This window comes from Sander vitreus, chromosome 5 (genome assembly GCF_031162955.1).
Source record: "Sander vitreus isolate 19-12246 chromosome 5, sanVit1, whole genome shotgun sequence".
Classification (NCBI taxonomy): Eukaryota; Metazoa; Chordata; class Actinopteri; order Perciformes; family Percidae; genus Sander; species Sander vitreus.
The window spans coordinates 19,330,578-19,357,252 of NC_135859.1; the positions used below are offsets into that span (position 1 = coordinate 19,330,578).

The following is a 26,675-nucleotide window of genomic DNA, read 5'->3' on the forward strand; positions in this document are numbered from 1 at the left end:
GAAAAAGCTACCTGGACATTCAGACCTTGGACCTTGATCTTAGAGGATATTGTATTTACTAGTGCCCATTCAAAATGGGCCTGTTCGGAACGGGCCGCTTGGCCTCTGGTATTGCCACTTGCAGCTTTACCGCTTATCCAAACACCTTCTCACTCTACACTGTGCTTCCTTGGGTCCTTAGCAATACACCTGCCATGACATAGTTGCGTCCCCTAGCAAAGCTAGAGTATATGTGTCCTTTGTTAATAACTAGCTCTTTGGGACCAGGCTATTTCTGTGAACAAAAGTGTTAATCCGCTTCTCACATTGTGGTGCTTGATTTCTTTGAGTTTGCAACAATGTGGTCTCTCTTTCTTATTCTGTTCTTGAATGTACTGTAGTAAGCAACGGAGAGCGAGCTATACCCAGCATGCCGTTCGGCAGTGTAACAATTAGGGGTCCCCTTCTCAATACACCACACAGTGTGTATGTAACGCAGAACTAATACAAGTGTCCAAAAGTTCTCAAGAGCTCGCACTTGACACTGCACATCCTTGGGTCCTCAGCTATACACCCGCCAAGTGTCAAGTCGATCATATTAACACGAAAGACAGACAGACAGACAGACAGAGAGAGACTCCTTCCATTTTAGTTAAATGCAAGTAAGTGATGCCTCCCAGTTGGAAAATGTATCTTTTTGGAAAAACATTAAAGGCATATTGCAAAATTCCAAACAGGATCCCAGTTTAAACAGAATAGGTTATATGTTTGCAGGCACCCAGAAGTTTAGCTTTTCTTTGTTTTTCTCGGTTTGTCTTACTTTTGAGCTTCATGTGATGCAATGGATAAAACCTTTTCAGAAAGTAGATAATTCATTAAAACAAAAACTAAAGTCATTTTATTGATTTGAATAAGTTGTTTTCAGACATGCAAATTACATGCAGTAGCCTACAGTGTGGCAATATTTATAGGCCTACATGCGCCTCAGGTAGGCTAAAAAAAATAATCTCTGGTTCTATAATTTCTAAAGTTTATTCAACTACATTACAGGCTATTAGACTTTCTCCACAATGATAGCACTTTCATTTGGCCTGAAGCCCAGACCTCCTCTATTGTTGAGGTGAGAGAGGAGTGAACACACACACACGCACACGCACGCACACACGCACGCGCACGCACTGCACAAACACACACACGCACTAAACTCAGGTAGGCTACAGATGGCTGACACGTTACCTGAGTCAGACAGCAGTTTTTCTGTTCGTCCAGCTGGTTAACCGGGACATTATTTTGTATTAACACAGAGGCCGAAGCTTCCACGTTTGATTTATTGAGCGGTTTAATGGTTTAAGGTGGATTACCTTGTTTGGACTATTTGTAAATGCGTAACAGCTGTCAAAATGTTTGGATAAGAGCGAGCAAGTCTGGAAGTTGGGAGGAATACTTTCTTTTTGCAGTTTTCGGGTGTCGCGAGAATAAAACGTTCACAGTACTGACGAGTTTCTGGATTTGCTCGTCTAGATCACCTTCATTTACTAAAACGCCTTCTTTTTTTCCAGTCAGCCACAATCCTCCATCAGGGGTATGAGTGCAGAGGAGCAGGACCGGCTGCGCTGCCTCTTTCACGTCTACGACGTTGACAACTCCGGGCGTATCGAGAGAAACGAGTTCCTCACCATTTGTGCTGAACTGCAGGTGTCCGTGGCCGAGGCGGACCGGATATTTAACCGACTGGACGTCGACAACGACGGAACCATCACCCTGCTGGAGTTCATCAGCGGCTTCCGCTACGGAGAGATCATGGACTCGAACGGAGGAGACGTGTCCGCCGCTTGGGAGAACTTCGAGAGGAGGCTGGGCGAGCAGGCCAAGTTCATCCCCAGGTGAGAGCGCAGGGAGGTAGTAGGCTACTGATAGGCTACAGATGGGTGGATGTCTTTAAAATATGGAAATTCTTTAGATGATTTGAATGTGTTCAACTGTGATCGCAGTGTGCATTTAAAGGTTATGGTGAGACATAGCCTAATCCCCAGAAGGAAATCCACACATTAGCCTATTAAAAGAGAAATCCATAAAAACAGGTTAGTAGAGCCTTTTTAAAACAGCTCCAGTACTAATGATACAACTGCATGTTGTTTGAATAATATGCAGAAAAACAGTGACAGTGACTGGGTGTAAGTGTGTTTGAGTGTTTACATATTTTTGTTTTGAGTGTGTCTGTTTTCCTGAAGACTCATTATATTCTCATTATAACCCAAAGATAAATAAATAAGTTCTCATTGAGTCGTTGAGTCATATCTGTTCCAATGATAGGGTGAGATCACGCCACACAGCTTCCACTTGAATTGAATTACTGTAGGCCTAATATGGTGATGATTAAAATTTCCATTATATTTTGTATCGCACCACAGAGTATATGTATATAGGGCTGAGTGATATGGCTGACATCAATGTAAGTATATTAAGTATAATAATATAATGACAATATTTTTTTCAATATCAAATGTTTAGAAAGTCACACATTAAAACGGCCAAACTGATGAAATATGTTTAAAATAAGATAAGATAAGATAGACTTTATTAATTCCACACTGGGGAAATTCCTGTGCTACAGCAGCTCAAAAGAAAAACATTGTACAAACATCAGAATAAGTTATGACCGTCACATTGTTGTGAACGCGATATCTCAGGAGGGAAACTCTTCACAATATCCACTTGGACTCAAGGATGAACTGATTAGATTTTGGTTGTCAAAGGTCAAGGTCACTGTGGACTCACAAAACACATTTTTGGCCACAACTCCAAGAATGAATACGCTAATTCTAACAACATTTCACACAAATGTCTAATAGGATAAAAGGATGACGTGATGACATTTAATATTCAATAGGTCAAAGGTCAACTTCACTGTGACATCATAATGTTCTGCAAAAACACTTTTCTTGCCATTATTCAGAGCCATACCTCAGACACAGAAGGGGAGATTGTGATTTCACATTTGGTCAGATACCAAATAGTTGACTCTAATCTTGGGTGTCCACCTTGAAACTGTGGTGATTGTATAGATCTTCTGTGCTGCCAGGTTGAAGATGTGAAGTGTGTGAAGCATCCATGTTTCACCAAAAAATACACATATCTTTTTTTTTTTTTAATTGCTTCAAAGTCTTTACTACGTATATATTAAATGAGTCTGGACAGTCATGGATCTGCAACTTGACTGGTTGCTAGAAGCCTACAACCTCAAAGCGGTAATTCTAGTTTACTAGAATTTTTGGCAAAGTTCTTGCACAGCTGCTTGTTTTCAGACAACATTTAACATTTGTGGTCGTAGTTCCTAGTTTTGATATGAGCACCCATCCTGGTCTCACAGAATTCCGTGAAATGATCACAAACTGTTAACACCGCATTACGTGGTGGTGGCACGGAATGTGTGAAAATTCTGTGTGGTCACCACGGAAAACAATACCAATGTAAAGTCAATGAGAAGATGACGTAGCATTAAGAGCAACTACGGTAGCGAGTAGTATGAAAGTCCAAAAGTCCGCAGAGGGAGATTGGTTGGGATGGTGGATGGGTCAAATACAGGACTTTCACCCAGGAGACCGGGGATCGTGTCCTGCGTGTCACCTTTCCTAAACCCAACTGTCGCTTTCTTCTTTTACTAAACCCAACTGTCCCGTTGTTGTCCCGCGTCCCGTTATTCTTTTCCTAAACCCAACCAATTATTCTTTTCCTTAATCCAACCGTCCCGTTGTCCCGCGTGTCATGGAAACGTAAGCCCACCCACGACCTTTTCCTTAACTTAAGGGACCGTGTTCATTTCACGGAATTCTTCTGTGCAGCACCAGTACTCAGGTATTGAATCGGCAACATTCTGGAATAATTTCAACTGGTACCCAGTCCTGTCTCTGTATAAGTGTGTCTCCATATGTGTATGTGTATGTGTGTGTGTGTGTGTGTGTGTGTGTGTGTGTGTGTGTGTGTGTGTGTAGGCCTGGCATGGGACTCATCCTCATGCTGCTGTGACATCAGGACATTGATTGTCACAGTGGTGTTGTCTGCTAAATACACTCTTATCTTCAAACACTTGCAGTCACTGTTAAAGCTGTCAGCTGAGAGATACAAATTTGGAAAACAGCTCACTGACTTCAGGCAAGTTTCAGGTTATGAAAGAATATTGTATGTGATTACGAGATAGAGACATCGAGAGCAAAAAATCAATTGCAATCCTATTGATCATTGTATTACTGACTGATGCTGATGTAATGAGTTGCGTGTTTTGGTTTACATAATTGAATCTCTCAGCTGATTGAGACAGTGACTAATATTGCACCAAAAGACAGCTCCTCTGCTTCCCTCATTTGGTTTAGTTTTTAAATGCTCCAGAAATATTAATTTTTTAGAAATTCATTTGTAAACACCATATTTGTGTGGAAACAATGTCTTAAAGTCAAAAGCACCTCATCATGCAGCTGTTTCAGAAGTCTGAATTATGGCTTCCCTATGCTTCGGGCTTTTGATTGTGTTAACGTAAATACGTGCTAAATATCCATTTATTCTGTATCCTGGCTTTATGTTAATAGGCTCCTCCCAAACTAATGAGGAACAATTTATCATGTTGTTGTTGAATTCAGGGGAGATGCGCGAAGGAAATAAAAATAACAAACAGAAAAACAAGGTTGAATAGGGAGTAAAACTTTTGGTCACTTGACTTATTTCTGTGCCATTTCTTCGACTTCAGGACTATAATCCTGTGATGAATAACACAAACAAAACATTAGCATTTTCTGTGTACATAATACCTTAAGATATTCTCAGGAGGAGAGCTATTTTCTACGACTTAAACAGCTATCCTGAACTGTCCTGAACGCATGATCACATCAATTATAACAGTTTCTATGTACAACGTACATAGAAACTGTTTGTGCTTGTGTATTTTTTGTTTTGAGTTTGTGTTTGGTACTTATGATGTTGCAGCGCGCTGTGTCACCGTGAGTTATTGACAGACAAGCAGCAGTGTCTATATGCTTTAACATTACAACCAGTCCGCCCTGTCAAAAGGCAAACACACACAAACACACTGACACAGGACACTTTATTACTGTATCATTTTAATGACTTCAGTACAACATGCATGAGATAGACTGTGTGATTAGGTTTTACATTGACACATCCTGGTTTCTGTATTGTTTTGTTGTGGTCACTGGTATGTGCTGTAATGTAGTTATGCGTTATGTGTCACTGGCAAATAAAGTGAAACAAAGTGTGCATCAAAAATACTGGTAGCAATCAAGTAATTTGTTTGTTCTATTTTTAGCTGTGCGTCTTTTATGTATTGAACAATGTGATGAAATGGTTGTAGACTCAACTTTAAAAATAGTTATTGAGTTAAGTTATACAGAATATTGTCTTCCATGGGCCCGTATACGCTGTAGAAACATAAATGGAAAGTTTTCCAGCTAATCCGACCACTATTAACTTTTTCATTCATTGTTTAGTGATCTTTTTGGGCAATCAAAAAAACTTTATCTACTAAACTAGAAATGCACAACAATACACAGGAACATCCAAATACTTTAAGGTTGTCATTTTTTAAAAGGTTTTATTTTTATGTTTTTAAAGAAATAATTAATCATTTTGGGAATTAAGTTTTTTGAGGAGACCTCAGGCATTGGCGTTATTATGTAATGGTTTCAGTTTCACAAAGGAGTAGCAACTGGAGCAACTAACCACTAGGCGTGGCAGTGACTGTCTCTCTCTCTCTCTCTCTCTCTGTCTCACTCTCGACATATAACGTGTTGATCAGTGAGTGTGCTGGTAGGTGGACATTTTGCTACCTCTGGACAGGTTAGCTGTTTCCCCCTGTTTCCAGTCTTTGTGCTAAGCTAAGCTAACTGGCTGCTGTTTTGGCTTCATATTGAAGTGACGGATGTGAGAGTGGTATTGATCTTCTAATCTAACTCTTAGGAAGAAAGCAAATAAGCTTATTTCCCTAAATGTCAAACTCTTCCTTTACACTTCAAATAATCACAGTCCAATACAATACAGCTCTTGTAATTTGGTTTCACTTTGTTCGACTCAATAAAACAACTGGCTTCTCTGATCCACCTGTCAAACATTGTAGAGCTGACAAAGTAGACATGTTTTACTCCCAGTTCACTGGTGTTAACTTCAGTTTCTGTATGAAACAGAACAATCTTGTTAGGGCAGAGATCTTCAACAGCGGGTCCGGGACCCATAGGGCGTCCTTAGAGTTACTGCAAGGGTTACAAAGTTTTTTGAAAGTTAAAAAAAAAAATAAAATGTCTTAACATGAATCCAACATATTGGCAAATATTAATCAGCCTATTTTCGGAAGAAAAACACATTGATGATCGGCTAATGGCCTATAACTAAGCTAGTCACTAAGGTAGCCATCCACAGATACAGTTGATCCTAAGGTAGTCTATATCCACGACCGTTACCTTGAAACCATCCAGAAAATAGACGGTACCGTAGGGTGATTTAGCGTCACCGCTCATTTTACACACAGTTTAACAACTAAACAAAAACTGAGTCAACATTACTAGCTACATTTTTCATGTTGGTTTTGAGCGGTATGCACCCCCACTAACCTGGAAAACGGTTTTAAATCAGTAATGTTACTACAGCGTGTCGGAGGAATACACACAGACTCCTGCAGCGCAATTCAGAGACAGAGGGGCTGTCACAGCAGTGTGGCTAACGTTAGCTTCTTGTCTCATCTGGGGTCTGATTAAATTGGGGTCTGGGACAGTAAATTCATCACAATGCTATTTTCCAATAAACTGTAGCTGTCATATTTCACGGGTGTGAGTGCGGATTTCATGTCGCAGCTTTTGTCGCTGTTAATCACTTATTTAGTGAAGTAGTACTCGCCCTGTTGTTTATTTGGTTGCCATAACTTCGCGAGTGATGACGTCCTGTCACTGTTCCAGTTGCTCTGCTGACCCTAGGGGGAGAGAGCGCGGATGACAGTTGCTTGAGTTCAGTAGAGCAGACGGCGCTACGAGTTTATGACTTTTCATAAACAGCTGAAGGAGCGGTGGTGCGCGGTGTACATAGCGGAAACCCTGTTGTGCGTCTGCCCTATTTCTGATACTGTGGCGCTGGAAATTTTACCGCCACTATGTTACCTTCCGCTTTCTTTGTGTTGGAATTCTAAACTCCGGTGGATTTATGAGGACTATGGTTAACTGCTCCTCAGATCTCTGCAGGGTAAATCCAGACAGATAGCTAGACTATCTGTCCAATCTGAGTTTTCTGTTGCACGACTAAAACAACTTTTAAACGTACACGTTCCACCAAAACAAGTTCCTTCCCGAGGCTATTTTGCAGCGGCACCGTTGCTCCGTCCGGCACTTAGCTCCGCCCTTGACGATTGTGATTGGTTTAAAGAAATGCCAATAAACCAGAGCATGTTTTTCTCCCATCCAGGAATGCTGTGTGGACTAGGCAGACCTTCCTCCGCAGCGCTGTGGAGGAAGGTCTGGCAAAGCGAGACTATTCCTAAGGATTCACTGTGCCACATGTATGTTTAACATTAAAATATAATTAATAAAATCATGCCAACAAATATAATTTTAATAGCTTACTATTCTATGCACTTAAAAGGTATAAAGGCTTTAGGCTGCCCACATTTTATTGTATGCCTAGTTTAATATGCAACTTCATTTTACACAATATATATAGTAGGGGGTTCCTGATCCATCTATGTCTCAGTTAAGGCATCCTTGGCTTGAAAAATGTTGAAGACCCCTGTGTTAGGGGAAAACAGTACAGTGTCACATGCCGGTACTACAATACAAAGTTGATTTCAAATTCTGATTGTCTTTTTAGGAATGAAGAAGCAGCTGCGTTGTACCAGAACATCAGTCTGACTGAGCCCAGACTGATAAATCTGTTTGAGAAAGTCGTCACAAACTTCACCAAAGAGATCAAACAGCAGAACTCAGAGATGGAGAACCTGGCCCTCACCATAAAACGGTGGGAAACAAACAGACACGTATACAAACACTCACTTGCATCCTTCAAATTAAGTGAAATGAAGATCTGACACTGATGTAAAACAGATTGATTGATTGTTTAATTAATTACTATTTTCTACAATAACTATGGCTTCCCTTCTTCTTTTGTTTAAAACTGTTTGGTAAAAGACAGGCTGCTATTAAAGTAACCGTAATGACATTTGATGGGGTACACATGGGTAGACAAGAGAAGTTCCTCTCGTTGACAGTAGGACTACAAAACATGAGAATGTGTGAATATGTTTAAACATTATAACATCTTATGTATACTGAAAGGGAATAACAGTGCTGATAACACTGTATAACTGCTTGATGTTGGCTCATCTGCCTGTTGATCTTTGTGTTGTCCTGCAGAAAACGGATTTCTCCATAAAGTAAACTCTACAGTCTGGTTTTTTTTTTTTTATGTGCTGATTTAAAGAGAGGGTAGGATCAAATGGAACACCAAGATTGAGAACTTTGAGAAGTGACACCGTTGTCGAGAGTTAGTTACTTGATCAAACTAGTGTTGAGTAGGGCCAAAGACCAGCATCTCAGCATATCAGAATTTAGGAGAAGGAAATGATGTGACATCCAGGTTACATTGAAAATAGACTTATAGATTAAGGGCACACTCCCACCTTGCCTACCCAGAGCAACATGTAATGGTAAGAAAACATTTGGTTTAAGCCATGTTTCACATAAACCAATTATATCCAGACTATGCTAAAGAATCAAATCCTTATTTATTAAGGCTTTGGCAGACAGTGATCTGATATTTATAAAATCAAATTTGAAGGTCTTGTTGGGGCTACAGCTTTCTGTAACCTGTAGAGCTACCAGTAGATGATGTATTGATCAGAGCAAGCTATATTTTCATTAGTAGGTTAAGTCAGTATAAAGTAGGTAATGGATGGTGAAGTTATCCTGTTATTGTTTTGCAGAGTGCAGGACCAAGCATCAATGCAGCTCAGTGAAATGGATGATGAGATTGACCAACGCATTCGTGCTGCTGAGAGAAAAACACGAGAGCAGGTGGGACAAACTCAGACATAAGACTGCCTTAAACACAAAAACATGACGTTTTATCTTGTTTTAATATTCCTAGCTCGTGTGTTTGTTTCTCTGGAGTTTGTGTAAGTACAAGCGATAAGCAGGGTGCGTTTGTTCAGCTCTTCCCTTATGTCAAACAAACGTACATGGCTGAATATCAGATTACTCAGCCAAACTCAGACACGCCTGCTGATCAGATGGATTTCACAACTCTGTGGATCCTAGAAAGGAAACAGTAGCTACAGTAGATAGATAGAGGTGCTGGAGCATGTTTTAGCCTTTTAGCCTATTTGTGATGATAAGGTTGGGTTATGTGTGGATGAAAATGATAATCTATAAAGAATCAGGGTGCATACTTGGTGATTCAAGTTGGCTGACATGCCACCACTGAGGCTCCAGATAATCTTTGAGTTCATGTTTGGCCAGTGGCCACAATGAGATAAGTCAAATTTAGGGATAGATTTGTGGCAGTTTCTGTCATTCTCTGCTTCTCACAATTGTCAGCAATGAGGCAGGCATAAATTACTGCGAGCTTTTGAATTCTTGAATTCTAGTTATTTTATTATCTTGTCGGCCTTTGTTTTCAATCTTTTTCCATCAATAATAAACTACTGGATTGTGAGTTTTATGAAAGCTGGAGTCTGGTGAAACACTTTAAACAGGGTGGTGTGTGAAATGATAAGATTTGATAACAATATTTAGCTTGCCGTGACATAAAATGAAAAGTGAAAATGACTGTGACAGAATAGTACAGATCGCCTGCTGGGTCAGGCATCAGCCCCTCTGTTTTATTCAACTTGTATTAATTGAATCTCTAACCTTATCTTTGGTCATGATGTTTCTTTAAAGCTTGAGCGGGAACATATAAACTCTTATCACTGCGTGTGTGTGTATAAACTTATGTAAGTGTACTTCACTGACTCAGCTAACTCAGAAGCTGCTGTTTGTTTTGTGCACACAGTCATGTTCTGACACCTATAAGAGAGGTCTTTATTTTTGGAAACTGTAGATAGACAGTTGCTGATATCAATTCCCCAGCTAGGCTCCGTCATTGGTTTAAAACCTTCCTTAAAATAGTCACAGATTAATGTGTTACAGATACATAAATGTAGAGAGCAAACAAACAGACACACACAGACACACACTTTTATAAACTCTTGTCTTAGTGAAAGTAATTATTTGTTGTTTTGTTCTGTTTTGTGCTGTGTGTCTTTGTGTAGGAGAAGAAGCAAACAGAGACCGCACTGAGTGAGTTACGGAGAAGTTATGAAACTGAAATGTGTGAGCTGCAGTGTAAAATCCAGAGGATGCAGATGGTAAATCTTTTCACCTGTTTGACTGCACTTCATTTTCACTACAACACACCATCAACATTGTAGGTCAATACAGAGTCCAGCAGTTATATTCACAACCCTCTTGCTGTATATTCTGCTCAGTGTTGTGCATGTAGGACAACATGTAGACAATATGTGCATGGTAATAATGTTATACTATTTATTTTCTAACAGTAATTGAATTTTAACTTAGTTGTATGAGTGCATGAATATAAAATATCAGATTGGAGATAAGTATGCAAAACGTTAGGCTACACATCACTTCAGTCAGATAAAACTCTTAAAGAAAAAAGCGAACGATGCACTGTTGTACTCTCCGGATGAAATGAGGGCTCAGGCGTCATTACAAGGAGCGCTCTGCCGGAGAAAAGGATTTGACCTACTGAGATACAAACACAAACGGCTCCTGAACTGTACTGTACTGTTTGGGAAAAACACGGTTCTGATAAACAGTAGACATTTTGACTCTAAAGTTAACATGATAGTGTGTATGTACTGTATATGTGCAGTATTTGCAGTTTCCAAAACTACAGCATGAGAGCAGTCTGATTTAGGTCTACCCTTTAGTCAGATACCATTAATCCTTACTACGTGAACTTGTCCATCAGATAGAAGAGAAGTACAAGAACATCACTGTGAAAGACGAGAGCTCTGCTCTGAAGAAGAAGATCAATGAGCTAACACTGGTGAGACCGAATATACTTATTTATAACATAATGTTTCGTTTTATTATATCTTGTAGGAGGTGTCAAAGGCATTTTTCTTACTTTTCTGTTGTTTATAACACACTCATATTCCTCCTATCTGCAGGAGAACCAGCGGTTAAAACAGGAGCTGATGAAGTCTCAGACCGAAGTCGCCTGTCTGCGCAGTGAGATGGACTCGCTAAAGACGGAGCTAACCGATCAAAGCATCAGCTTGGAACGGTGAATTTATTAGAGTTTGGTCTGGTTTTGTGTCCTTGTGTATGCTGTGTGTTGAAATTCTTTAAGTTTTTTTGTATAATTATTCAGATCAGTTTAGGCTAATTTGACTGGATTTATCTTGATTCATGAAAAGTTGAGTTTTAATCATTTCTGCAGATTAGTTTTTTGCAAGATGTTGAAGTGGAGGTGCAGTTCAATAGGCCTCAGCATCTCTGTCTGTGCTGATCATGCATAAGAGGATGCGTTTTTATTTATCACAGTATTGAGAAGGAAAAAGGAATAAGACTCATTCTCTCTACATGCATACACACTCTTTACTTCCGGTGTAAACTCTGAAAGTCTAAAACTAGAATTACTGAGTTGCAGAACAGGTTTTCTCCATCTCGCCTAACTTGCAGATTTATGTGAACTTGAGAATAATAAACATTTGCACCCTGTTCTCCATTGGCTCCAAATGCTCCAACTTACATACATTTTAAAACATAAAAAACTATCAATTCATATAATCAATCTGTCCTCAATCTGCTTATCAAACGACCCCACTGTGGAGATGTTTTGCTGCAGAGGGACAGAGACAGACGGAGACAGAGACCACGCCCCCCTCTGACTGACACACAGTCCGTTCCTTCCCGGGGGTGTTTTCGTTTTGTCACAGCTGAAACAGGATATGCTGGAGTGACTTCACACACACAATAACTTCTTCATAAGCGTTACTTAGCAACAGAAGCAACAGGGTCAGTGGCAGGATAATACTCCGCCTCCTCGGCTCAGTCCGTCTCAGTTATGGTCTTCACAATGTAATAATCATACATCAGGTGTAATATATTTGAGTAAATCAGTTGATCTGCTGTGAAAGAAATGCGCTGGTTTTACTGACATTAACTGGGATACAGCGGCATGTTATATCTCTCATCTTATTTCATCTCAGTTTTCAGTCAGGGAATTTGTGGAGGCTAAAAAGAGACTTCCACTGGCACTAATTCAGGTTTTCATAACTTTGGTAGTTAATATTCATAATAACAAACAATTGTTGGTGTTTTTGTTGCAGAGATGAGGAGTTTATGAAACACTTTTCTAATGAGCGAGACGTCCTGGAGAGACAGATCGAGATTCTGCAGTAAGTCAGACAGTTCTTATTGTACTTAGATATTAGTTATATTCAAGAAATAAAAATAAATATATTGGGAAAATAAAGAATTATAATAATGACTACTTTTCTTTCTGTGCGGATAGGACAGCCAACAGGAAGCTGCATGACAGCAACGATGGACTGAGAGCTGCCTTGGAGAGGACCTCAAGGGTAAAGTTTCCAAGTTGCAAGAGGCTAACGTTATTTCATCCATTGTGTTCGTTGGGTTAGTGCACATATAAACGTGGTATTCTGATGCTATTTTATAGAAATATTCAGTTCACTTTTGGCTCATTTGACTGGATTTATTTAGGCTTATGTTGATTTGAGCTGAGTTTCAATCTTTTTTTAGTTTTTTTGCAGGACATCAAAGTTGAATTGCAGTCTAATAGGCCTCAGCATTGTATTTGATTAATCAGGTTTACTGCAGCTCTCTCTACTGTATATTTGGAGATGCATTTTTCACAGTACAAAAGAGAGAACAATTAGGTATTCTGATGCTTAAACCTGTTCATATGACAGATGTTTAGCAGTAACATTCAGAGTTTATTTTTAATTGTTGTGTGTTACAGTCTGGTAACGGTGGATCACCAGGAGAAATAAACAGAAGCAGAAGTAAAAGCATCTGCTACACATCACCCTATGCACTAATGGACAGGTAAGACCTGCAAACAATGCAGATGGTTGAGAAGCGTTAAGAAGTGTCTAGACTGAATTTATATCTGTTCAAATATCACCATACCATCTGCACCAGTGTGTGAATGCTACTCTTTCAGTATAAGCCATATATTATATTATCGTCTTTTTCCTAAAGCATTTTAATTCTTCCTTTTAGAACCAAGTCAAACTTACAAGTGTAAAGCAGATTATTTTCAGTTGCATCGAGTACAGTTTAAGGTTTAACAGTAGATTTAGGATAATTAACTGGTTAGCAGTTACAGGAAATGTATATCAGACCAGGTTTATCAGGTTTAAATCATTTGCATCTCCAGCAAATGAAAAAGGGATTTTGCTTAAGAACACAGTGACATCAAATCAAAATGTTTTTGCTTGAAACTGAAGGCTTATTTCTCCTAGAACACATTGCTGTTCATTTACACAGTATGAAAGTACGTTTTGAATGTGCTGAGAGATATTTAATTAAGATGCTGTCCAAGTTCATGAGCTGAGAAGTTGAATCATGTGATTCTATGGTGTTCAGGAACAAAGGTTTTTTCTCAATGTGATAAAGAAGGAGGATATAAATTGCAAATACATTTTGACATCAACATAGTCTTTTCTGTTGAAGTGAAACCATTATCATTATCATGTCATGGCCACAAAGAAAGAAAAACTCCTGTAATAAAGTGTTTTAGCATTAGTATAAGTATGACATTATGCCATTCACATACTTTGTAGGTTTACAGGTATGAGTACAGATGCACTGGTAATCTTACACTTTCCCTTCAAATGTAGAAAAACGAGACAAAAGCATTATTAAAAAAAGACAACATATGCATGTACACATACACAGTAAACTGTACTGTGATTATGCACACAGACTACACACACTGTGTGATTGATACAGATCCTTTACAGACTTAAATAATTACGCAGAGGCCATTCTAACGTTAACACATCCACCTCAAATCCATGGAGGTGAAAGGTGGTGGACCACTGAAGAGTAGGAAAAATGTTGATGGCTCTGGGCCAATGGTGTTTTCCACCATTGTTTTGGGACCAAAGCAGAACTCTCAGAGACAGATATTTTAAAACTCAGGCAAATGAAAACAAAACTATCTGAGTGGCTGGATACACTATGGATAGGGCTCTTTGTAATTTGGCTGAACCTTGTGTTTTATGTCATGGATTATTTCCTGACCTCTTCCCCAGGTTCAGCCAACATATGGATGATTTCCCTCTGTACAGCTGCCGGCCCAGTTGTGACACTCTGGCCTTGGCCATGTGTGACCCAGGCCTGAGGCACAGACACAGCAGCGAGTGCGAGGAGGACAGTCTGCCTGAGATCTACATGGACAGCGGCCTGTCGACACTTAGAGGTTCACACAGAGGCTACGACTCAGAGCAGGAGGTCAAAGGTCAAGAAGAAGAGGAAGAGAAGGAGAAGAAAGGGGAGGATGACAACAATGATAGTTTGATGGGGAAAAACTCTGACACTGAAGTGAGACAATAAGAGACACAAGTGTGCATGCCCATCGAAACTGCAGCAATGCAATATTTTCTTTTAACAAGTCTCAGGTTGTGATGTTGTAAATAAGTCATAGTGTTAACATGTGAATTCTGTGTCAGATGTTTGTTTTAATGTCACAATGTCTGCTTCTGTGTGTCTACTTCACAGCCAGCAGAGACTCAGGACAGTGAATCAGCATTCGGGTCGGACAGCAGCTCAGTTTTGGACTGGAAGCCATCTGAACCCATTAGTGTGACCAAACCCCCAGCCCCAACTATTCGGAAAGCCCTCAGTGCCATCAGTGTGCAGGTATGAGAGAGACGGAAGATAAGAAAAAGAGAAGGATTAAAAATAAAGGGAGATAGAGGAACAGGTGGAGGATTATTATTTATGTTGCTTCAGAGCGAAATATCTCAACATCTCGGTCAGATTCCTGTCAAATTCAGTATTGATATTCATGGTCATTAGAAGATTATTCTTCTGATGATTTTGGTAACTTACATACATTTTGTCCAGAGCTACCATCATTCCACACCTTCATGTATTTTGAAAATGGCCAGATTTTCATAAGATTTGCTGCAGGTATTCAAGAGAATGACGATTAATCCCAATCAACAGTGAGCTAGAAATACATTTTGCGCCACCACATTTTTGGCACCAATTTCAGCAAACAATGTATGAGTATGTTCTTTGCTTATTAAAACACTTTTATATTGTATACATTGCAATCTCTAGCTATTGCTAGTGGAGCTTTGGAGTTTGTTTAATGTATTTTTGGAAATTTTCTGACCTACAATTAGATATAAATCCCTCGTCTCCATCACTGAACAGAGTTGATGATGAGATACAAAGCAGCTATTGCAAAATACAGGACAAAATATATTTAACATGAAGTAAATATGCAGAATGTAAATACAGTCATCTTATGTGTTGCATGAGTGCCTCACTCTGCCACTCTGTCTCCTCTCCAGAAGGAAGACCAGAACTGCACTGACCTGGGCTACATGACATCCGAGAAGGCCTACAGGATCGTGTTGGCTGGAGATGCTGCTGTGGGAAAGTCCAGCTTCCTGCTTCGCCTCTGCAAGAACGAATTCAAATTAAACTCCAGCGCTACACTGGGTCGGTTGGAGAAACTAAAGCCAACTGTCTGTCAATCTTATGTTAAAATAACAAGCTTTAAAGTGGTGACACACAGAGCCGATTATCGGCCGTCGGACAGTCTGGCAAGGTCTGTGACTCGGGTTTGTTCGGCGTGTCCCGGAAATGGCGAGCGGATGAGCCGCTCAAAATCTGACGAAAATCTTTTAAACTGACCTTTGTCGATCTGAAATGAAGACAGATTCAGCAACTGCATGGCCTAGTTCTCGCTTAAAATGTTTTCAGAAACACGTTTCGGTGAACTATTTTAGTACAATATGAGATTGTATTCTGAACAAGCCGCCGTAACAGTCTGGCTGTGAATTTCCGGAGAAAAAAGAACCACGTGACTCGTTCGTCCTATCAGCTGCCGGTTTTCATTTTCTGGGAAACAATACAGAGCAGCGCCGCCTGCGGTTATGGAGACGTATTACATTTCGCGCACGCGCAGAGCGTATGCTCAAGTCGGCGTCTCTTCGGTGTGTTCCGAGGCACTTTTTGGACCTCGGGGACCCGACTGGTCTTGTTCTCTCCTCCTTGACCTGACAAATTAAGGCAAAAACTATTCCCCAATCATTTTCAGTTGACTGATTAATGATTAATTTCTGCACATGGTGAAGTCAAGGCTACAGTAAAGCTACAGTAAATAATCAGTTAATCTGATCAGGCACTGTGACTGAGCAAGGTCGCGACTATTTAGAAAAATGTTTCTTTTTCCTTTGTTTACCAGCTTAGTAGTGTGACATGTTGATTGTGTCTCTGTTGTGTGTTCAGGAGTGGATTTCCAGATGAAGACACTAATCGTAGATGGAGAGCCCGTTTCACTACAGCTATGGGACACTGCAGGACAAGAGAGGTGTGTGTTGGTGTGAATAGAATTGTATTGTTTTATCAGATGTTTGTTGTTTGGAACTTTTCATTTATAGATGTGTTTTTAAGAGCTTGTTATTACATGTGTGCAGCTCCAAAAAAGTCAAACTAACTAACTAACTAACACACACACACACACACACACACACACACACACACACAAACACAGAGTACATAAGCAAACATGCTGTCTTTATCCTATCACAACCAATAAGTAAAATTAGGTTCATGTATGTTTGTGTGTATCTTGAACCATTTTCTCAGGTTCCGCAGCATTGCAAAGTCTTATTTTCGCCGGGCGGACGGTGTGTTGCTGCTGTACGACGTCACCTGTGAGAAGAGCTTTCTTAATGTTCGAGAGTGGGTGGACATGATCGAGGTAATGCACTACTCTCCTCTGCTAAATAGCTGCTGACTGACACTGTTTGTATTTAGCAAAAAAGTTCCAGACTTCAGCAGAATAGAGTGAAGGTGAAATCTATCCACTCTTCTGGAATTGCAATTTGTATTGGCAGCATTTGTTTTATTATACGGTGTTTTAAGTAAATGTGCTGCACATGTTCATTTGAATATAAAACTAAGTGATCTTGCTTGTTTCTCTCTTTTTACATGCAGCAGATATGTAAGTGTCGGATGTAGATTGTTTAGATTGTGGTTTGTTGTTATACTGTGGGCATGTTGCCATTTCTGTAACTTTTGATTTATGCATGCTGTATGTGTATGTTGTGTCCTGTGTGATATAATGCACTATGTACACACTGTGGTACTTAATGTCAAATCAATACTTTCAGTCTTGGTATATAATAGTATAATAGTTATTTTTTTATTTTTTTTAGCACATAAATTCTGTAATTACCATGTTGCAAAGTATGTACAACAATAGAACAGTTTACAATATGAAGGTACGCTGCAATTTTTACCTTCTTTTTTTTTTTTGCATAGCAGGATGTGTCCCAGGAGGATATTCCCATCATGCTCGTCGGTAATAAGTCTGATCTTAGACAAGATGGAGCTAGCTGTGTTCCTACCAGCTATGGAGAGAAACTGGCCATGGTAATGACACATAAACACACATCTTACTATACTTGTGAGGACATTTTAATGATGACATAACTCTAAACATTTGCTACACGTGCTGCAAATCTACACCTAACTCTTATCCTTGTTTAATCCAAATATAAATCCAAGTCATAACCCTTAACTTAATTTCCTGTCTTCACCCAACAGACATACAACACTCTATTCTGTGAAACTAGTGCCAAAGATGGCTCCAACATCCTGGAGGCTGTGCTGCACCTGGCCAAGTGAGATAAGACTGTTTCAGTCAGCAGAATGCACAAAACGAAAACAGCAGTGGAAGCTGTAGCCTAATATTTACAAAATTGTGCTTCTGCTACTAGTTGTAATGAAATTGGCATGAGTGATTGGCATCTAAACATTTATGACTTGTTTATAATGTTTTATGACATTTTCATGACAGTGTCATGTCACTCTTATGTAGAAAATGTTCGACCTGTTCCTCTTTTCTTTCCACCCCATAGGCAGGTAACTAAGCAGGCTGCTTTTGATGAGAAAAGTCACTATCAGTCGCTGCCCAACTTAGAGGCTCCCAGGAAGAAACCAAACTTCTCCTGCTGCACCTGATCAAATTCAACAGAGCTGGACCTCATCACAGGTGGGAAAAGGACTACAAATGCAGAAACCTGCCAAACCACGAAATGAGATATAATCTCTGCAGAACTACAGTAACAGGAACAAATCATCTTTGTAAATAACCAAAACACTTTAACATATGGATTAAGTGAGCAAACAATCGTGGGATCACAGCAGAATACCCACTACTCTCTTTTTTTTATTCAATGTTATTTGAACATGATGACTTGAGCTGTATTTCAGCCACACTTTTTATTTTATGAATATTTAAGTCAGTGTAAACTTCTTGCCATGTGAAACTTATGTTAATTTTTTATTAAGCTATTACACATATTTAAGTAAGTAAGTTTCTTCCACATTTGCACAGTTTGCCCATGCTGGCACTGCCATGTTGTGAATATACTTCAAGCTAATCATGGAAAGAGAAAGACAGCTGTGAAAGTGAGGTAAAATGTCAGAAGAATTTGAATGTAAAACCAAGTATGTGAGCATGTTTTTAAAGTGACATTAGTATGTGACGCTGACAAATACCTGCATGTGATACAGGACCGATGTTATATTGAGATGGGGGCGAAATAAGAAAAAAAGAATAGATTATTATCTGGTTATGATCTACACAAGTGTGCTGTTTGCGGATGTCAAACTTTGAAATGCATTAATGACCGACATGGAGACAATAAGAATTATGGGAGAACTTAAAGCAAGATCTTTGTCGTCATTCATAAACGATGAACCCTGGTGCAATGTGTGGTTGTATGAGACTTCACGCTAATGTCACAATCCACTGTCTATATAATATTACCCCGCAGTGTTACATTCCTTTTCATTTGACTTCCCACTGGGGATGACACATCATGAATGCTTTAAATAACTACTGTAATTTTATTTTCTGGTATGAGTTATGAAAAAAAGAGAGGTGGCTGGAAGCAGAGTCCTTATTTTTATTCCTCAGATGCATGACTGTAATTCTGTTTAAATATGTACATTTCATTTTAGCAATAGAGTATGTCTTATTATTATTTGTTAATAATCATATTATCAGCTTACTGAAGGGCAGTGTATACAGATGTCAATAAACTTTAAATTAAATGCTTGTTGGATTATCCAACAGCCACTGAAACTCAAGCTCAAGAACCAACGGATATCTACATGTGCATGTAGTAGAAGATGTTGCTCAGCTATTTATTTCCACACAGATTCAACTTCTTTTTAAATAAATGTCATAAGAAATGCAACTGTGAAGTTACTGCCTTTGCAACTCTCTTTGACTGTGTTAAAAGTCTCTTTCTCAATAAAAAAATATAGTGTGAATGCCACAACAGCACAAGACTGGTATCGCCCAGATAAAACATTAGATCTTTATTTGGAGGTTTATTCAGGATATTTAATACAAACAGTTGTCACAGTCCATGAGTGAGGATAGTTTGACCTAAAACTAAGTGAAATAAATGCATCTAAAGCCACTTAGAAAGCTCAAATAGGTTGTCTTACAGTTAAAGATGGCGACAATGGCAACGTCCATTAGTGCAGTACTTCTTGATACTTTAACTACATTTCTTATCATCATGAAAATGTACTCAAAGTTTCAAAAGTAAAATGTGTATTGTGGGATTATTATCACTGATGCATTAACACATGCAGCATTTTAATGTTGAAAGTTGTTAAGATAACAAAAATCTAACCTAATTTGTATAATGTACATAGTGTCATCTACCCACTTTAGAATCCAGTAGATCCCAGAACATTTGCTAAAGGGCCGCAAGGAAATCATAACTTTATAGGCTATCATAAGTTATTTGTGCTGTTTTGACCTCAAACTTGGCACAGGCTGTGCTGCATTTATCCTGATCCCTCAGCAATATACTGATTTCGAACTAAGATAGGTCCTCTGTATGCAATGTAGGTAATGTGTGTGTGTGTGTGTGTGTGTGTGTGTGTGTGTGTGTGTGTGTGTGTATGCTAGTAGCAACCTCAAGCAGAGAGGTGGAGCGGGCTACAGATGTCTGGTAAGCTCACTTCTTTCTAACTCCACACCTCCACACAAACCTATTTTTTTTTCATTTTCAAACCTCCAGTCTTCAGCCCCACACGACATTTATCAGACTTCACTTCACTTCACACAGCTCCCTCTGGAGCCACAAATGCCAGAGGAAAATAGGGGAGGGTCATGTCTTTTTATTTTTTGTTGAGGGGAGGGTCATCCAACATTTTTTAGTCTAGGAGGGGGGTCACCCAACTTTTGTATTCATGAAAAAGGGAACATTTCAAAGTGGCTTGTTTGGTGCATATTTTTTCATGTAGCTCTTAGTCTCGGCCCTCCTTCGCTACCAGATGGGTCTGACTTATGAGTTTGCTGGGGGGCAGGGAGAGCCCTGTACTGAAACGGGTAATTGCATTGTTTAAAAAATGAGTGGAATAATTATATCTGGCATGACCACATATTTTATAAATATCTTAAATAACACAAAACAACTAAATGGTGGTAGGTAATACATCAGATTCCATATACTGCTTTAGTAAAAAAAATATTACCTGGCTGACGATGGGAGCAGCAGGACGCAAAAAAACAAAAGTTACTGTTGCACTAGTCTGGACATCTTGCCGTGCCAACCTTGCAATAAAGGTTTCCTAAATGCCATGTATATAATGTGATGTCAGCTTACTAATTGATTGCGGGTTTTGTGTAGATTTGGACTTTATACGTTTATTCCACTTTGTTTAAACAGCGAAGTGGAGAGGCCTCGTTCACCTGTTTGGAGCTGGCTGGTGAATGTGACGCTCGTATCAGCCTTGCTGGATACACCGTGTCATTTACCTTTTTGTGGATCTACTGATCGCTGTGGATTACTTTTTTTTCGTGTCATTGGATTACGGCAAAATGCGGATCTTTTTTCTTAACGTGTCTTAACGTTTTATGGTGTGACTGCGCTTGGTTTCTGCGTTTGGAGAGGAATCTCAACAGACTGTAGGTCCAACACTGATGGTTCACTTTTACATTTTAGTTGAATTTAAGCGTCTGTCTATTGCGTTCCAAGACAGCCGTGATTGGATTTCTTCAGGGCGAATTGTTAAATTGTTACAATGTAATTTAAAATCTGCTTTAAAAATAAACATATATGTTTTGGAATATAATGTTCAGCTTCGGCAGCTTTACCTATGTGCTAAAATATACAATGACGAAGCCTAGTGACAAGTCCATAGCAACCAGTGTTGAATTGGTTATTTCCCAGTGTCCTTTGCTGAATGGTCTCAATGTTTTATTGTTTTATTTCATGTGAATACTACTTTACTAGAGGAGGAACTTTATTTGAAGTAACGCAGTAATGCATGAAGTGTGCATTTAGTTTCCATGCTTATTGTGTTTCCACAACAATGTTAGTGAGTAAATCTACTGAAATGGCCACCACACCATAACAGAGGAGTGGGATGTGTAAGATGAGATTGCAGAGGTTTAGACTGTATGTCAGGTCTGTAAAAATCAAATGGCATCTGATCTTCTTTTTTAAGTACAAACTAGCACAGAAGGGGAGGGACATTCCACTTTTTCAAATCACTTTGGGGGGTGTCATAGAAAAATTCTTACTGGAGAAAGAAGTGTCAAGTCTTTTTAACCTAAAGGTCCCAAAACTCTTCTGTTGGCCCCTTCAATAAATAACAAACAATCCCTTATAGCCTACAACTCCCCAACACCTTTACAATAAACAGACTTCGATGTGGAGTACATGTACTTGGTTATTTACAACTGGTGATGTTTTGATGTGATATTATGAATGCAAGCTTCACAACTTCAGATCTGTCTCTATCTATCTATCTGTCTGTCACTCATCTCAAGCAATCTGCACCCCTGTTACAAAGGCACAAAGGAGGAGACAAATCACTAAATCAGATAATTTCTTCTTGGTTGCTGCTCTAAAAGACCCTCCTGTTAGCCATACTCCCCAAGCGTCTGCTCCAGTGTCTCCAGCATGGCTGTTTGAATAAATGCAACATATGTTAGGGATTTTGCACTGTGCGTTAGTGTGCGTGTGTGTGTGTTTTTGTGTTTAGAGCTGGCACGGGTCCCTGTCTCCACCTCCCATCTGTTTACATTGTCATGTGCTTGATGAGGCGAGACCACTCATTTGTCAAACAACATGTGGGGTAACGGAGGTGGGGATGGGGTGTGTTTGGAGTAGCAGCTGAGAATGGTGTGTGTGTGTGTGTGTGTGTGTGTGTGTGTGTGTGTGTGTGTTCAGTAGTAACAGGGGGATAATTAGATAAGGGGACTGTGTAGCAGAAAGGTTAATGACAGTAATGAATATATTAGAGAGAGCAGGTTCTCTTTGCTGTTCTGCATCTGCAGGTTCAGGAAATGTAAAACACCACAAAACCTAAAAATGTCTATACATTATATGCAGTTTTGTGAAGTAACTATTCTTTCCAAAAGACAAAAAAAAGCCAATTAAGTTTCATATCTGAAGATGCTCCACAGATGACGAATTATAAACATGGGGACATAGTAAAGCTGAATTCATCAATAATGTTTTCTTAAGTCAACTTTCTTTTCAGATTCAAGTTTGAGTTCAAAATGAAACATTTGTTTTGGTACATGAAATATATTTCAAATTAATTGTGTAAAATATTTTGATTTGAAAATGAAGTGGCTCCATATTAACTTAATATAATCAGTTTATATTTTATGCTCAAATGCTAAGAATTATTGGAGTGAAAAGGAGTTGTATCCTGTGTCCAGTGGAGTTATGACAAAAATGTTATCTTGTATTTCACATTTCAAGATTTTCGCAAACCTTTGCTATAAACTAAATATTTGAAATAAAGTTAGAGCTTAAATTAATTTAAACCCTTGTGGCACATCCTTCAAACATCATCAGTCAGTCTGTTCTACACACACAGACACACTCAAACACAGACTGATGGAGGGAGCGGGTGTCACCATCTGGAAAGGTCAGAGGTCAGAAAACGGGACCACTGGTCACTCTGATGACATCTGGGACGGCAGACTGTCTGTCCAAATCGACATCCATGTCAGACACACACAGCCACCCCTTACACACACACACACACACACACACACACACACACACACACACACACACACGCACACAGTCTTGTGCACCGGATGGATATCTGTCATATTGTTTGTCATATCTGTCATCAAAGACACAAACCTTTTCAGAAATGTCTGGCAGTCTGGTGAATGGTGTGTGTGTGTGTGTGTGTGTGTGTGTGTGTGTGTGTGTGTGTGTGTGTGTGTGTGTGTGTGTGTGTGTGTGTGTGTGTGTGCGTGTGCGTGTAAATGCAGCTGGTGGTTAACGACAATGTGTGCTATACCATTTCAGCAGGCAAGAGGGCAGCAACCTCCTATAATAGAAGACTAACTTCTTGCATTTTATTCCTGTAGCATTGCAAGTAATATTTAATAATAATAATAATAATAATAATAACTTTATTTGTATAGCACCTTTAAAAACAATAGTTTACAAAGTGTTTTGACAGTGTAAACAAAAGCACATACAAATCAATACATAAATATACACATCAATATAATACACATATCCATAAATGCACAACATAGTGAAAGTGAAAAAAGATAGATGGAGCAGCACTAAAGGCCAGAAAAAAAAATCACAATTTAATAACAAAATGGAGTTAACAGGCAGACAATAAGACAGACGATAAAAGGATGGCATCACATAAAAGCAACTCTATAAAAGTTTGTTTTAAGAATTGATTTAAAAGAAGTCACTGATTCAGCGAGCTTTAGCTCCTCAGGAAGGTCGTTCCAAAGCCGAGGCGCCCTGATGGAGAAGGCACGATCACCTCTGGTTTTGAGCCTCGACTTTGGAACGGTTAAAAGGGCCCCGTCCGAGGATCTAAGGCTGCTAACAGGCTCGTAAGGGGTCAGCATCTCTGAGATATAGTCTGGGGCTAGACCTTGACAAGCTTTAAAAGTCATTAGTAAAATCTTTAAATCAATTCTAAAATGGACAGGGAGCCAGAGAAGTGAAGCTAGAATTGGAGTGATGTGATGCCACCTGTTAAAACCGGTGAGAAGCCTGTCTGCTGAGTTCTGAACCAGCTGGAGGTGAGACAGTAATTTGTAGTTGATGCTGGTTAAAATGGAGTTTTAATAGTCTAGATGGGAGAATTTGAGGGCATGGACTACTTTTTCAAGGTCGGGCTGTGACAATATGTTTTTAATTTTAGAGATGGTTCTATTATGGAGGAAACAGAACTGAACAACGTTATTGATATGTGGGATAAACGTGAGGTCTGAATAAAAAATGACACCTACATTTCTGGCAGTGGGCTTGATGTTACTGGATAGTGGACCAAGACTGATGGGACTGGGGATGGTGTTGGGCAGGTTGAACAGTATTATTTCAGATTTGGATTAGTTGGAGAAAGTTATGGGCCATCCAGCGGTTCACAACTTTGAGGCAGTCTGAGACAGCAGCCAAGCTTCTTGGATCGTTGGGGCTCAGTGGAAGGTATATCTGTGTGTCATCAGCATAGCAATGAAAGAGAACATTATGCCACTGGATAATTTGGCCGAGTGGAAGCTAAATTTAAAAGAATTAAAATGTTAATGTTGTTATGTCACACGTATATATTAAATGGCTCTCATTATAAGAATTTATATCTAACTTATGTAAAAGATGTTCATTGTGTGTGACAAGTTAAAGTTAAACATTTCTGCATTTTAAACACTTGAAATTAATTGGAAGATAAGTCCAAATAATACACACTATTAGTTTATTATATCATATGTTGAGGCTTTATCACACCCAAAAAAAGATGATGGCTGTAACATTACATTAAAGGGAAATGCCTTGATGTCTTGACCTGACTTTGTAATGTTGCACTTGCCAAAAAGTCTGTGGACTTCATTCAGAAGCACATCTGGACTATATTGAGACTGGCATCTTAATATTATATTTAATATTGAAATCTGTCTAAATAGTTAATTTTGGTTTTTAGGTTTGAATCAGAAAAAGGCCTTTTCTGTGTTAGAATACCAGCACCGCATTTCAGCTGTATTCCAATTTTATTTTCTGATTTCATAGAAAGCAAAACATGTGATATGTTGTATAAATTTGCAGTACAAGTACAAAAGTTTTAGTAGAAATCTAGTTTAAGAGACAGATAGGCCACACCTGCTCAACATGCCACACCTGTAAAACAGTTATAAAACAGTAAAGCAATCATGGGAAACATATTTGTTCATTTGACGTGTGATTCAGTGTAAAGACAAAGGAAGACGCTGCAGTTCGGTTTATCTCAATGACCGCTCAGTCAGTTCGCTCTGTAGAAGGTCGGGCCTGGATTAGAGGCTGTTTTATAATGTGTGTTAGTGTAATCTGACAGATTAGTGTGATTAGGTGACTGTGAGAAAAGTTGTGAGTGTATATCTCTCTGTGTTACAGCTGATATTTAAGTGTCTTTGCTGGTAAGATTCAAAGTTGATATGACAGTATTTGACAGGATGCCAGGCTGTATTCTTTACAGTGTCTAAACAGTGTTTCGTTGATGTCATGTCAATAAACTGCAGCTGCAGTCAATGTCCACAGAATCACTCTCTATAAACTGAATCCCCTTCAGAGACCAGACATCAGTATTCCTGTCAGGCAGTATCCCCACTGGAATTTGAAAATGACATTTTAACCACTAAAAATCTAATTTAGTGTGGTTTATCTGAGTCGAAGCGTTAAAAAAAACAGATTGTGTGTATTCACATTCATCTATCAAATCCATTGGCAGAGCATTGGCATCTATATGCGTGTGTCTGCACACAAAGCAGGGACCCACTGACATAATGACCCTCCAAGCCAACACAACAATAGAGATCTCATCTTAAAACTATATTGGCATATTGACCAAACACATCACGCCGGAGAGCAGCCGATATCGACATGTTTACACAGGAATGTAACCTAGATTTGGTTTAGAGCAGCTGCCATCTAGTTTATCACAACTAATTTTACTGAGATAAACATAAGTAGAGGTGATACTATAAATTTTTCTTTTCTTATTGCTTACAAATACCATGAAAAGGCCCAAACCAACAAACCTACTTTTCGACTTCTTTTCCCTGTCTCTGGCACTCACACACAAGCCCATTCACTACTGAAAACATTGTATATAAAGTAAATATGTATTATGCTATATAAACATATAGTTACATTTTTTATTAATGTGCTGTAATTTCCTTAAACATCTGGGCACCGTAGTTTTTAGCAAACGTTACTAAAACGTAAATAAATGGTTGACTATTTTGTGTATTAATACACATTTGATGCACTAGTCAGTGGTAGCGTATGAGAAACATATTTTTCCAGAGATCAAGATAGGCTACTTTTGCATTTTACTGCTGTTAGAATTGCAGATGGCCCTGAC

General features: G+C 39.1%; 1 protein-coding gene across 5 annotated transcripts; it reads left to right on the forward strand.

Annotated features, from left to right (window-relative positions):
* Positions 1 to 1,203: 1,203 nt before the first annotated feature.
* Positions 1,204 to 22,939, forward strand: rasef (RAS and EF-hand domain containing). 5 transcript variants are annotated; one of them, XR_013502004.1, is made up of 19 exons: positions 1,204 to 1,862; positions 7,837 to 7,983; positions 8,948 to 9,038; positions 10,277 to 10,372; positions 10,999 to 11,076; positions 11,201 to 11,316; positions 12,365 to 12,433; positions 12,550 to 12,616; positions 13,018 to 13,103; positions 14,318 to 14,606; positions 14,784 to 14,924; positions 15,587 to 15,737; positions 16,530 to 16,611; positions 16,890 to 17,004; positions 17,568 to 17,678; positions 17,853 to 17,929; positions 18,167 to 18,300; positions 20,242 to 20,284; positions 21,005 to 22,939. XR_013502004.1 is itself a non-coding variant. In XM_078250882.1 (17 exons), the coding sequence occupies exons 1-17, from the start codon at positions 1,564 to 1,566 to the stop codon at positions 18,267 to 18,269; spliced, it is 2,082 nt and encodes a 693-aa protein (XP_078107008.1). In that variant the 5' UTR covers positions 1,204 to 1,563; the 3' UTR covers positions 18,270 to 19,598. The 5 variants fall into 5 exon arrangements, 3 of the variants coding, with proteins under 3 accessions (XP_078107008.1, XP_078107005.1, XP_078107006.1); XR_013502005.1 differs by having other exon boundaries at positions 20,245 to 20,284; XM_078250882.1 differs by lacking the exons at positions 20,242 to 20,284; positions 21,005 to 22,939 and having other exon boundaries at positions 14,354 to 14,606; positions 18,167 to 19,598.
* Positions 22,940 to 26,675: the final 3,736 nt, after the last annotated feature.